Raw genomic sequence first — 14,558 nt, 5'->3', positions numbered from 1 at the left:
ATCATTCTATAATCAAGCCATTGCACTTACAAGATTCACGTCAGAAAGGACAGTACATAATTTAAGCTTTAAATTAAGACAAACCTCAGCCGGGCGTGGTGGCGCACGCTTGTAATCCCCGCGCTTGGGAGGCTGAGACAGGAGGATCGCACGGGTTTGAAGCCAGCCTCTGCTACTTAGTGAGGCTTTCAGCAACTTAGTGAGACCCTGTTTCCAAATAAAATATAAAAAAGTTCTGGGAGTATAGCCCCGGAGGTAGAAAGCCTCTGGGTTCCACCCCCAGTACCACCAAAAAAAATAAATAAATAAATAAATAAATAAAGACAAACCTGAAGATCTACTACTTACTCTTTCATTTACTAAACTGTGAAAACATGGCAAGTTGTATCATTTCTCTATGCCTGTTTCTATAACTATATAAAGTATGTATTGAAACTTATCTCACAATTTTCTAAGAATAAAATCAAATATACATAAAGTGCTTCACACAGTGCCTCATGCATAAAACATTCTTCAAAATATTAGCTATTATTATTGTATTAAATATCATTAGTAATATACTTAAAATTCATGCTAAGCCAGGAATGGTGGCATATGCTTATAATCCCAGTACTTGGGAAGCTGAGGCAAGGGGATCTTAGGTTTGTAGCCAGCCTCAGCTTCCTAGTGAAACCCTCCACAACTTAGTGAGACCCTGATTGAAAAATAAAGACTAAAAAATAGGGACGGGGGCAGGGGTGTGTGTGTGTGGCTCAAAGGTAGAATGCTCCTGGCAGGACTGCATAAATAAATAAGTACATAAATAAAATCCATGCTATAAAATATAGCACTTTTAATACGATAAGCCATGTACAACAGTGGCTACCACCTGCTGAATTATGATATGCTCTGAAAAGAGAAGTCAGAATGGCTGTGAGGCTTGGTCTCTGTACCTGAAGGGCCTGCAGCAGCTGCATCTTCCATGAGTTCTCCCTCTTCCAATTCCATGTTGTTATATTCAACATCATTTTCTCCAGACCTAAGATAAACAAAATTCATCATACTCAGAGTAAATACGATCAACATTTATATCTGTCACACTTAATTTTATAAAAGTGCACAGCTTTTTGTTGTGAAGACAGGATATTTTGAGATATGAGATTTAGCAAAGCACACTGACACACACCTGTAATCTCAGTACTTAGAAGACTGAGACAAGAAAAATGAAGGTTCAAAGGCTGAGTGCATTAACTTAACCCTACCCTGTTTCAAAATTAAAAAAAGTCATGGGGAGGTAAGACCCTGTTTCAAAATAAAAAGTAACTAGGCGGGTGTGGTGGCACACACTTGCAATCCCAGTACTTAGGAGGCTGAGACAGGAGGATCGCACAAGTTCGAAGCCAGCCTCAGCTATTTAGTGAGGCTCTCAGCAACTTAGTGAGACCCTGTTTCTAAATAAAGTATAAAATAGGTCTGGGAGTATAGCCCGGAGGTAGAAAAGCCTCTGGGTTCCATCCTCAGTACCACACACACAAAATAAATAAATAAATAAATAAATAAATAAAAAGCTACTTAGTGAGGCCCTTTGCAACTCAGTGAGACCCTGTTTCAAAATAAAGAATAAAAAATGGGGCAGAGGGTATAGCTTGGAGGCCAAATGCCTCTGGGTTCTATCCCCAGACCCGCAAAAAAAAAAAAAAAAAAAAGGACTGGGGCTACAGCTCAAAGGTACAATGCCCCAGGGCTTAATCCCCAGGAAAACACACACACTATACACCAGAGATGTATTTTTAAAAATAAAAATAAAACCAAAATAGAAGTCAGGCGTGGTGGTGCACACCTGTAATCCAAGTACTTGGGAAGCTGAGACAGGATTGAAGATTCAAGGACAGCCTGAGATGAGATGCTATCCTTGAATCAGCATCTCATCATCAGAGTGATGAGCCAGGCGTGGTGGATCACAGTTGTAATCTCAGACTCCCAAGTTGTAAACTTGGAGGAAAATCTCAGGTTCTCAGCCAGCCTCAGCTACTTAGTATGGCCCTCCACAACTTAGTGAGACCCTGCTTCAAAAGGAAATAGAGCTGGGGGTATAGCTCAGAGGTAGAAATGTCCCTGGGTTCAATACCCAGTAGGCAAAAAAAAAAAAAAAAGTCTCACCAACATAGTTGACACCTTGTTTCAAAATAAAAATAAAATAGGGCTGGGATGTAGTTTGGAGGTAGAATGCCTCTGATTCAATCCCCAGTATCATGATAAATAAACAAATGAATAAATGAATGAATAAAATAGAGCTGAGGGTGTAGTTCAGGGAGAAAGTGCCCTAAATTCAATCCCCAAGGCCACACACACAAAAAAAGGAATTTGATTTTCTCAGTATCATTTATATGAATACTATTCATATTCAAAACAACTTTTTAAAAAATTAAGTCAGTCAAATCCTAGTACTTGGGAGTATGAAACAAGAGAATCGCAGGTTTGAAGCCAATCTCAGCAATTTAATCAAACTTTGTTTCAAAATAAAAAATGTAAAAAGAGCTGGGCTTGTAGCCTGAATGTAGAATACCCCTGGGTATAATCCTCAGCACCAAAAAAACAAATGAATTAACTAAGTAATTAATCAAATTAAACTATCAGCTGGGCATGGTGGCACATGCTTGTAATCCCTGCGCTTGGGAGGCTGGGACAGGAAGATTGCACAGGTTCAAAGCCAGCCTCAGCTACTTAGTGAGGCTCTCAGCAACTTAGTGAGACCCTGTTTCCAAATAAAATATAAAAGAGGTCTGGGAGTATAGCCCGGAGGTAGAAAGCCTCTGGGTTCCACACCCAGTACCATCACCACAAAAAAAAAAAAAAAAAATTAAACTATCAAGGAAGATGGCAATATTTAATAATTTTTTCTTTGTGGGTTTGAAATCAGGGACATTCTACCTCCAAGCTAACCCCACAACCCTTTTTTATTTTTTGTTCAGAAACAATCTTGCTAGGTTGCTAAGGCTATCCTCCAACTTGCAATTCTCTTGCCTTATCCTTCCAAGTACTGGGATTACAGGTGTGTGCTACCTGTATTAGCTGACATTTAATTTTTAATCAGAGTCTGAAAATCAATGTAAGCAAAGTAATGTTAGGCTTACAACACTTCTTTTTTTCTTTTGTGGTACTAGGGATTGAACCCAGGGGTATTCTACCTCTGAGCCAAACTCCCCAACCCAATTTTTTGTTGTTGTTTTGAAATAGGGTCTTGCTAAATTGCTGAGGCTGGCATTGAACTTGTGATCCTCCTGTTTCAGCTTCCCAAGTGCTGAAATTAAAGGGTGTGCCACAAAGCTTGGGTAAAACACTACATTTTAATATTTAAGAAATCAAAAACCCAAATTATTGCATATGACTAAAACAACTTTTCAGAAAAAAAACATTCTCATTAGTACTCACAAAATCTGTAATATTAACAATACTACTAACTTTATTATAAACTAAAAAGTACTATTTGGAACAATAGAAATCAATTCTTGTTTGTTTTGCGGCACTGGGGATGGAACCTAGGGGCATTCTCCATCTGAGCTACACCCCCAGCCCTGATTTTATTCTTTATTTGAAAAAAGGTTTTCACTGAGTTGCAAAGGACCTTACTAAGTAGCTGAGGCTATCCTTGAACTGCCATCCTCCTGTCTCAGCTTCCAAAATGCTGGATTACAAGCAGGTGCCACCATGGGGAAATCTTAAACCAGGTGTGGTGGCTTACACTCTTAATCCCAATACTTGGCAGGTTCGTGGCTAGTCTCAGCTACTTAGTGAGGCCCTCTGCAATTTAGCAAGACCCTATTTCAAAATAAAAAATAAGCCCGGTGTGGTGGCGCACGCTTGTAATCCCCGCGCTTGGGAGGCTGAGACAGGAGGATTGCACAGGTTCAAAGTCAGCCTCAGCTACTTAGTGAGGCTCTCAGCAGTTTAGTGAGACCCTGTCTCCAAATAAAAATATAAAATAGGTCTGGGAGTATAGCCCAGAGGTAGAATGCCTCTGGGTTCCACCCCCAGTACCATGAAAATAAGTAAATAAATAAATAAAATAAAAAATAGTGTTAGGGTCTAGCTTGAAAGTAGAATGCCCCTGGGTTCAATTCCCAGTTCTTTAAAAAAAAAAAAAAAAATCTTAAGATTAACTCCCAGATGGATAGTTTAAGGAGCTCTGCAGTCCTGCTCTCATATGAAACTGGTAAAAAATTATTTAAAAAAAAAATCATTTAGCCGGGCGTGGTGGCGCACGCTTGTAATCCCTGCGCTTGGGAGGCAGAGACTGGAGGATCGCGCAGGTTCGAAGCCAGCCGCGCGCACTGGCTTATGAGACCTTGTTTCCAAATAAAAAAGTATAAAAAATAGGTCTGGGAGTGTAGCCCGGAGGTAGAAGGGCTTCCAGGAACCCCAGTACCACCAAAAAAAAAAAAAAAAAAAAAAAAAAAAATCATTTAGCCGGGCGTGGTGGCGCACACTTGTAATCCCCGCACTTGGGAGGCAGAGACAGGAGGATCGCGCAGGTTCAAAGCCAGCTGCGCGCGCTGGCTTAGGAGACCCTGTTTCCAAATAAAAATGTAAAAATAGGTCTGGGAGTGTAGCCTGGAGGTAGAAAGGCTTCCAGGAACCCCAGTACCACCAAAAAAAAAAAAGAAAATCATTTAAGCCTGGCGTGGTAGCACAAGCTTGTAATCTCAGCATTCAGGAGGCTATGACAAGAGAATCACAATTCAAGGACAGCCTCAGCTACTTAGTGAGGCCCTTGGCAACTCAGTGAGACCCAGTTTCAAAATAAAAAATAAAAATAATAGGGCGGGTGGTTGGAACTTGGAGGTAGAATGCCCCTGGGTTCAATCACTAGCGCCCCCACCCAAAAAAAACACTTACGGAGCTGGGCATGGTGACACCTGCTTGTAATCTCAGTACTTGAGAGGCTAAAACAGTAGGATTACTGTTTGGAGGCCAGCTTCAGCCATTTCAGGAGAACCTGTTTAAAGTTAAAACAGCTGCGGATATAGCTGAGAGATAGAATGCCTCTGGGTTCAATCTCTAGTACCAAAAAATAAAAAAATAAAAAATAAATAAAAATTTAGGGCTTGGTGTGTACCTCAGTTCTATAAGAACTTGCCTACTATGCATGAGGCTGAATTTTATCCACAGAACCACAAAAACACAAAACAACAACAAAAACATTTAAAGATTATAAATGGTCCTAAGGGCAGAGAACAAATAAACAAACATCGTAATAAACAAACATCTCAGTACTTGAGAGGCTGAGGCAGGAGGATCCTAGTTTTGAGGTCAGCCTAAGCAATTTAGCAAGACCCTCAACAATTTAGCAAGACCCCATTTTAAAAGAAATGAATGAGCAAATAAATAAATGAAAGAGTGGGGGTTATAGCTCAAAGGTAGAATATCTCTGAATTCCATCCCCAGCACCAATGAAAAACCAAAAACAAAGGGGGGGGGGTTGAACCTATATACAACAATGTATCCCAGCTACTCAGGACCAGAGGCAAAAAGATTACAAGGAGGCAGCCTGCACATCCTAGCCAAGACCTTACCTAAAAGTCGAAAGGGCTGGGTATGTGGCTCAGTAATAGAATGCCCTGTGTTTAATTTGCAGTACTACAAAATTTTTTTAAAGAATTAAAAAAAATACCATATAAGTAGAATAAAAAACAAAAATGGAATGACCCCCTAAATAGATCTGAAAAGAACACGGGAGAAAATCTAACCCTGTTTATAGTGAAAACACTTAATAAACTAAGAATCAAAGGGCATTTCCTCAACCCAGTAAGTGATGTCCACAAAAAAATTGGAGTTAATATCATTCTTTCTAGGAAAAGACAGAATGCTTTCCCCATAGGACCAGAAAGAAGACAAAAATGTGCACTCAAACAAGTTTGTTCTGTGTACTGAATATTCTAGCCATAGAAATTAGGCAAGGAAAATAAATGAAAGTCATTTAGATTGAAAAGCAAACCTAAATCTATTCATGAATGATGGTGATTTTATTGATTAAAGAAAAATCCTACAGAATCACTAAAAAACTAATAAAATAAATGACTTTGGCAAGATGGCAGTGTGCCACTATTGGAAAATTGCTTTGGTATTAATTTCCAAAATGTAAAAAGCAGTCAGAGCCTGGGTACTGTGCAGGCAGTAAGGCAGGGAAAGGCGGCAGCTGCTGCTGTTACAATGCAGAGTTCCTCTCTCTCTGTCCTTCATTCTAATGATTAACCTATAATAAGGATATAAAGAAAATTAAGATATTTAGCCTTAAAAGCCTTAGAAACAAATTGAAGCCTTTAGCCCTAAAAATATACATAGAGGCAGGGCCAGGTGTGGTGGCACAAGCTTGCAATCCTAGCGTTTGGGAGGAAGACAGGAGGATCACACAGGTTCTGAGGCTCTCGGCAACTTAGTGTGATCCTATTCCCAAATAAACTATCAAAATAGGTCTGGGAGTATAGCCCAGAGGTAGAAAAGCCCCTGGGTTCCACCCCCCGTACTAAAAAAAAAAAAAAAAAAAAAAAAAAAAATTCATAGAGGCAATCAGTGCCTCTGTTTACCTTCTCTTCTTTGTGACCTGGCCTTGGTATAGGAAAGGTAAACTCTGTGTGCTGCTTCAAAACACTTATATGTTGATGAGCAATTAATACTGCCCAATGAAACAGAGGCAAAAGCCAGGTAGATTATTGACCCTTGCATTTAGTAAGTGCACTGTTTGGAGACAAAGAGGTACCACCTGCCTAAGAAGTTACTAGCCCATTGCCTTGGTAACACTGATAAAAAGAAACCAATACAAAATCTACTTAAGAGCTGGGGTCCCAGAGGAGAAAGAGTTCCATTTTCAGGCTCTCCAGTGTGTATGCCAGCATGCTGCTTTTTCTTTTTCTTCTCTTCTCGATTTCCTAGTGATTTTGTAATAAAGACTTGTTAAAGCTGCACCAAACTGCCTTTTAGTTTTAATTTTCTTGTTCAAGAAACTTTAGTTGAATAAGCGTTGGGCATGGTGGCACACTCTTGTAATCCCAGCATTTGGGAGGCTGAGACCAGAGGATCGCAGTTCATGGACAGCCTCAGCTACTTAGTGAGGCCCTTTGCAACTCAGTGAGACCCTGTTTCAAAAATAAAAAGACTAAGATGGGTGTAGTGATGCACACTTATAATCTTAGCATTAGAGAGGCCGAGACAGGAGGATCACAGTTCAAGAACAGCCTCAGCTACTTAGTGAGGCCCTTTGCAACTCAGTGAGACCTTGTTTCAAAATAAAGAATAAAAAATAGGGCTGGAGGTTTAGCTCAGAAGTAGAATGCCCCTGGATTCCATCCCCAGTACTGCAAGAAAAAAAAAAAGAAAGAAAAGAAACTCTTTAGTTGAATAAATGAAAGGAGTCCACAGGTCAACAGCACCATTTACAACTGTAACAGGCAGGATACGAAATTAACAGATTAACTGCATTTCTATATACTTGCAAAAAAAATTTTTACATCAATTTCATTTACAATAGCATCAAAAATAATAAAGTATTCAGAGCTGGATGTGATAGCACACACTTGTAGTCCCAGTACTTGGGAGGGGGAGACATTAGGATTGCAAGTTTGAGGCCAGCCTCAGCAACTTAGGTAAGGCGCTCTGCAAATTAGTGAGCCCCTGTTTCAAAATAAAGAATAAAAAAAAAGCACTGGAGGTATAGCAGAGAGGCAAAATGCCCCTGAATTCCGTCCCCAGTAACGCAACAAAAAAAAGGTCTGGGAGTTTATCTCAAAAGTAGAACTCCCCTGGGTTCCATCTCCATTACCACATATACAATAAAAAAGTATTCAGGAACAAATTCAAGAGAAGTACAGAAATGTATATTCTGAAAAGTACAAGATATTACTAAAAGATTAAAACTTTTGCTTGGCAATAAACTGTGTTAAGCCAGGCGTGGTGGCGCACACTTGTAATCCCAGCATTCGGAAGGCTGAGACCGGAGGATCACAGTTTGCGGACAGCCTCAGCTACTTAGTGAGGCCCTCTGCAACTCAGTGAGACCCTGTTTCAAAATAAAAAGAATAAAAAACAGGGCAGGGGGTGTAGCTCAGAGGTCAAATGCCCCTGGGTTCCATCCCCAGAGCTGCAAAAAAAAAAAAAAAAAAAAAACTTGTTAAAATGATGAGAAGATAAGCTTTAGAGTGAGGGGAAGCACTACCAAAGCATACTGTATGACTAATATCTAGAGTACAAGGGCTCTGAAAACTTAACAGTAATTGCTGAAGACTGAAGGGGAAAGAAAAAGAAGTTACTGTTTAATGGATAAGGAGATTCAGTTTAAAAAATACTTAAAAATTTTATGTTCTGTATGTTTTACCATAAAACAGCCTCTATAGGGGATGCCATAACAGCTCAGTGGCAAAGCACTTTCTTAGCATGTATAAGGCCCTGGATTCAAACCCCAGTATCAAAGGAAAAAAGTCTAAATAGTAAAATAAAATAAAAATTAAAAGAGCTGGAGGTGCAGCTTAGAGGTAGAATGTGCCCCTGGGTTATTATCTCTAGTACAAAGTAAAAAATAAATAAATAAAAAATAAGGAGTAGGGATGCAGGTCAGTGGCAGTCTGGCCTTGGTTAACACACATTTATCATTATCGCCACCACCACCTAGGGATGTTAACAGGCAAAAGTAAAACGAAAAAAAAATAAAGTCTCTAGCTGGGCATGGTGGCATAAACTTGTAATCTCTGCACTTGGGAGGCTGAGAGAGGAGGATCACAGATTCATGGTCAGCCTCAGCAACTTAGGGCCCTCTACAACCTAGTGAGACACTGTTAACAAATAAAAAATAAAATGGGTCTGGGATATTACCTGGAGGTAGAAGGCCCCTGGGTTCCATCCCGAATACCACAAAAAAAGTCTCTATAAAATACTCATACAATATTTATTAGTGACAAAGAAAAAAGTACTTTTTTTTGGTGGTACTGGGTATTGAACCCAGGAGCATTCTAATTCTGAACTACACCCCCAGACCTATTTTATTTATTTGGCAACAGGGTCTCACTATGTTGCAGAGGGCCTCACGTAGAACCTGAGATCCTCTTGTCTCAGACTCCCAAGTATTGGGATTACAAGCATGTGCCAGTATGATCAGCTTGAAAAAGGTATTTTAGAGTGGAGAAACCTGGCAGACAGTACTTGAACCAAGTGATCAAAATTAATCACCAGTAATGGGACTTAGATTAACATCATGGTGCCTCAGCCTGTGATGCACAGAAAAGGATACATCACTACTTTTGTAGTATTCCTGCCCAGAAGTGCATAACTTCAATTTAATCATGAGGAAACACAGTAAACCAAATTGAGGAACTTTCCTATGAAAGAACTACTCTGAAGTCCAGGGATGCAGATCAGTGGTAGACTGTTTCCTCAGCATTTCTGAGGCCCTGGGTTGATCTTTACAAAAGGGGAGAGAGATCAGAAACAAATACTCTGCATTTCACAAAAGTTTCAGTAATGAAGGGGGTGGGGAAAGTAACCCAGACTAAAGCACACTCAAAAGGTTTAACAACTAAAAGGTTTAACAACTAAAGGCAAATGTGGTTCTGGATTAGATCTTGGACCAGACAAAGACAATTAAAGCAAAATATTATTTATTTATTTATATTTTTTTGTTTGTGTGTGTGATACTGTGGATGGAACTCAGGGGCATAATACCTCTGAGATACCATCGCCTGTTTTTGAAACAGGGCCTTTTATTTTGAAACAGGGCCTCACTAAGTTAAGGAGAGCCTCAGGAAGCTGCTGAGGCTGGTCTTTAACCTGTGATCTTCCCAAGTACTGGTATTACAAGTGTGCACAACCACACCTGACTCATAGCTAAATATTTAAAATGTTATAGTATAATATCAATTGTGGCTTCCTGACTTTCTTGGGTGTGAGTTTGTGCATGCACAGACGTGTGTGTGTCTGTATGTCAGTGTTACCTAGGGACTGAACCCAGTGGCAGTCTACCTCTGAGCTATACTCCAGCCCTATTTTTTTAATTCTTTATTTTTTTATTTTTATTTTTTGGTGGTACTGGGATTCCTGGTAGCCCTTCTACATCCGGGCTACACTCCCAGACCTATTTTATATATTTTTTTAAATTTGGAAACAGGGTCTCTTAAGCCAGCAAGACTGGCTCCCAACCAGCGCGATCCTCCTGTCTCTGCCTCCCAAGCGCGGGGATTACAAGCGTGTGCCACCATGACCGGCTTTAATTCTTTATTTTAAAACAGGGTCTCACTACATTGCAGAAGGCATCACTAAGTAGCTGAGGCTGTTGTGAACCTGTGATCCTCCTATCTCAGCCTCCCAAGTACTGGGATTATAAGTGTGTACCACCATGCCTAATAAATAAATTTTTTTATTTATTAAAATAAATTTTAAGATGGGCGTGGTGGTGCACACTTGTAATCCCAGCATTCAGGAGGCTGAGACTGGAGGATCGCGGTTCACGTTCTACCTTCAAGGGCATTCTACCTTCAAGCCATACCAGCAGCCATATTTTATCCTTTTATTTTAAAACAGGATCTAAATAGCTGAGGTTGGCCATGAACCATGATTCTCCTGCCTCAGCTTCTCAATATAAATGTGCACCATTTATTACAGAAATAATAATAATTACATTATTACTAAGTTCCTGTTTTTATGTAAGATACACCATATCTAGATCATGCTTAAAGTTGTTAGTTGATATGCTTCTACTAACTACCCTTTGTAGTGGTAGTGAAAGTGGAACACTCACATAGTTTCTTCATCAATATCATTTTCTTCTGTATTACTTGTTGCTGTGGAACTAGCAGAAGAACTGCTGCCATCAAGGTGATTTACCTCATCCTCACCAACAAGATCCAGATCCAGATCTCCATCAGAAAGTTCATGCTAGATTAAGGCAAAGAAAACAAAATTTCTATTCCAAATATTTCCACTTAGATGATCATCCTAATCAAGGCCTTAAAATGAGGATCAAATAATAATGCAGTTTGGAGAATTTTACTCTCTGCCTCTATGCCTACACTACAGATAATGGTAGAGGAAAAAAAAAAATCACACAACCACAATGACTAGTAACACTAAATATAACTGGAGATGCTTCATATGTTCCGTAACAGCTAAAAGAAAGGTTCTTCAAAGAGTAACATCTCAAACCATCACTTAATTCCAAAATACTGAAGTCTCATCTCAAAATGAGCAACAAAAATCTAGCTTATTTCTATATTCTGTCTCAAAAAATACAAACACATCTTAAATTCTTATTTTGGTTGTTGTTTGGCTGAGACAAAACTTGGTAATCTCTAAAATCTTAAATCATTCTACCAAGACAGACGATGATAAGGTACATACTACTTTCAATGAACTGAAATTGAGTACATTTTAAAAATCTACAATTTATAAAGTTTAGTTTCTAAGATGTACATCCCAGTTTATTTCACAGAATAACAAACTAAATAATGAAAGACAATGGACTTTCAGCATACTGTACCATATTCTATATAATAAATTATGATTCTATCATTTCTCTTATCTACCTAACACTGGCCTAATTATTACATGATAATCTTCATTCTGGATCTTCTCCTCTTCTTCTTCATCCTCTTTGGCCTCTCTTATAGAAGATGTGGTAGGACCAACTTCGAGAAGCATGTCAGAGCAAGACCCAGACTTCTTAGCTCGTGTCTCGAGAATGTCATCACTTTGGGGGCTAAGATGATTATCTGGTGGTGACAAATCTCTTGATTTCTGAGTTCGGGACAGTTCAATGGTCAGTCTCTTAAAATAACAGCACAAATTAACATTAGTCATAAATAGTGCCTCACTGGCATAGTAAAAAATATTTAAAGTTTAAAAATGATCTGGGTTTTCCTAAAACTATTTCTTGAACTCTCTCATCCTCTCCTGCCTTTTATGAAAAATATATATTAAAAACTGCCCGATTTATAGTTATACTTCTTTCAAATCCAACCCAAGCAATATACATCATTAGCAGACTGCATCATATAGGCAGGTGTGTATGCATGTAGGCTGACGATTGAACCCAGAGCCTTGGGCCAAAGTAGGCAAGCTCTTTATAACTGAACTACACACCTAGACCCAGCAACTTAAACAGTACACCAAACCGGGAGTGGTGACATAAGCTTGGAATCCCAGTACTTGGGATCACAACAGGAGGATCCGGCTCTCTGCAACTTAGTGAGATCCTGTTTCAAAATATAGAACAATAAAAACATCAGGCTGGGGGTGTAGCTCGGAAGTAGAATGCCTTTGGGCTCAATCCCCAGCACCATAAAAATAAAATAGTAAGCTTACCATGAAATTCTTTTAAAATATGTATTTGTTTACATTTTCCTCCTCATCTATTAACAATTTCTAGTCATCCCATCTTAAATTCCCATGAAGGAAAAAATATTCCTCACAGAATTTCATCATTGTAAGGTAAAAATTCAGTAAGGAAATCTTCCCTAGTTAAAATGAAACAACTTTTGAGCTGGACATGGTGGCGCATGCTTGTAATCCCAGTACTTGGGAGACTGAGATAGGAAGATCACAGTTTTACACCTAGCCTCAGCTACTCAATGAGGCCCTCCGCAACTTACTGAGACTCTGTTTCAAAATAAAGAATAAAAAATATGGCTATGGGCATAACTCAAATTATGCTGGGATTACAAGCGTGCACCACCATGCCTGGCTATTTTAATACTTTTAAATTCTTTAAATCTAAGGTATCTTGTAAAAGAGAAATACCTTGGTCACCTTTAAAAACAGAGCGAGCCAGGTGTGGTCGTGTACGCTTGTAATCCCAGCATTGTGGTGCACGCTTGTAATCCCAGCATTGTGGAGGCTGAGACAGGAGGATCCGGGTTCACAGACAGCATCAGGTGCTTAGTGAGGCCCTTTGCAATTCAGTGAGACCCTGTTTCAAAATAAAGAATAAATAAAAGGGCTAGGGTGTAGCTCAGGTAGAATGCTCCTGAGGATTAAAAAAAAAAAAAAAAGAAAGAAAGAAAAACACAGCGTGTACAACACTGTGCTAATAATGAAAATGTTTTCTATCTGTAGTGCTTAATACATGCACTCTAAATCTTGAAATAAGGCTACTGCAACTAAAGAACTGTCTTTAAGTTAAACTGATATAGACAGCAGGGTGTTCTGGTGTATGCCTGTAATCCTAGTACTTGGGAAGCTAAGACAGAAAGATCATAGGTTCACAAATAGCCTCAGAAACTTAGACTCTATTTCAAAAATAAAACATAAAAAGGGCAGGAAGTGTAGCTCAGAGGTAAAATGCCCCTAGATTCAAACTCCAATAACCCCCCAAAACAAAAAAACAAACAAAAAACCCTGCTGGGCATGGTGGTGCATGCCTGTAATCTCAGCGCTTGGGAGGCTGAGACAGGAGGATCACACAGGTTCAAAGCCAGCCTCAGCTACTTAGTGAGGCTCTTAGTAACTTAGTGAGACCCTGTTTCCAAATAAAGTATAAAATAGCACAAACTAGGTCTGAGAGTGTAGCCCAGAGGTACAAAAGCCCATGGGTTCTACCCCTCCACCCCTAGTACCACAAAAAGCAAAAAAACAAAAAACCTAGAGGAGCTCAAAAGATAATAAGGTAATTGAATTTTTTCTATAAAAATTAGAAAAAATGATAAATATCCAAAATCTAATCTCAAATGTAACAGGTAAAAAGAATAACACTAAACCAGAAAGAGTTATTTCCTTACCTCTTTAAGATTGTTTATTTGTTGAATATAACTAGTCTGTGCAGCTTCCAACTGAGTAATATACCATTGCTGATCCCGGCATTTTTGGAAAAAAGTTGGTGAACGTACCTGAAATCTTAAAAGAACAGCTCCATGTTAAAAAAGAGAATCCAAAAAGTAAAATATTATATCTAGCCTTAAATTTGTAACTATAAATTCTGTAATTTTAGTTTAGCTGATTATGCCTAAGGACAAAATTCAAATGAACAGAGCTCAAGGTACTCAGCTTGTAAACATATAGTCCAGCCAGGCATGGTGGCGTACATTGTAATCCCAGGATTCAGCAGGCTGAGACAGGAGGATCATGGTTCGTGGACAGCCTCAACTACTTAGTGAGGCCCTCTGCAACTCAGTGAGACCCTGTTTCAAAATAAAGAATAAAAAATAGGGCTGGGGGCGTGGCTCGGAGATCATAAGCCTCTGGGTTCTATTACCAGACCCCCCCACAAAAATAGATATATATATTCCACAAATCGTAATAACGTTTTGAAGAGTTGTCCAAACTCAAACTGTGTTTTTACAGAAGTAGAAAGATATTTTCCAACCCCTTTGTCTAGTTCATGCTATACCAAATTTAAGTGTTAATGTTTTTATTTCCCCATTCAACCTCACATTCCCATATTTTTAACATTCCCATATTTTTAACACGTGTCAGAAAAACTTGTGAGGTCAAACACCCTGGATTTCTTTACTGTCCCAATAAAGAGTTAAATGATAAAAATAAACCGTATAGGCAACCCCTCTATAGAGCTTATAATGAAAACTCCTCCTATCACAATACGAACT

The 14,558-nt window shown here is 39.1% G+C and overlaps 1 protein-coding gene across 5 annotated transcripts in view; it reads right to left on the bottom strand.

The window, feature by feature from the left end:
• The window catches only part of TRIM37 (tripartite motif containing 37), a gene marked incomplete at both ends in the record, with an annotated part of 115,456 nt that overhangs the window by 36,492 nt on the left and 64,406 nt on the right, over positions 1-14,558 (bottom strand). For all 5 annotated transcript variants that reach the window (XM_080712505.1, XM_080712508.1, XM_080712509.1 and 2 more), the window contains 4 exons: positions 933-1,018; positions 10,760-10,896; positions 11,566-11,784; positions 13,734-13,848. In XM_080712505.1, coding sequence (XP_080568631.1) covers positions 933-1,018; positions 10,760-10,896; positions 11,566-11,784; positions 13,734-13,848 — 557 coding nt within the window. The remainder of the gene's footprint in view (positions 1-932; positions 1,019-10,759; positions 10,897-11,565; positions 11,785-13,733; positions 13,849-14,558) is intronic.

Source organism: Muscardinus avellanarius (assembly GCF_963383645.1).
Source record: "Muscardinus avellanarius genome assembly, chromosome: 16".
Classification (NCBI taxonomy): domain Eukaryota; kingdom Metazoa; phylum Chordata; class Mammalia; order Rodentia; family Gliridae; genus Muscardinus; species Muscardinus avellanarius.
Note: the sequence above shows the minus strand (reverse complement) of the source record. Positions and strands in the feature narration are given on the sequence as shown.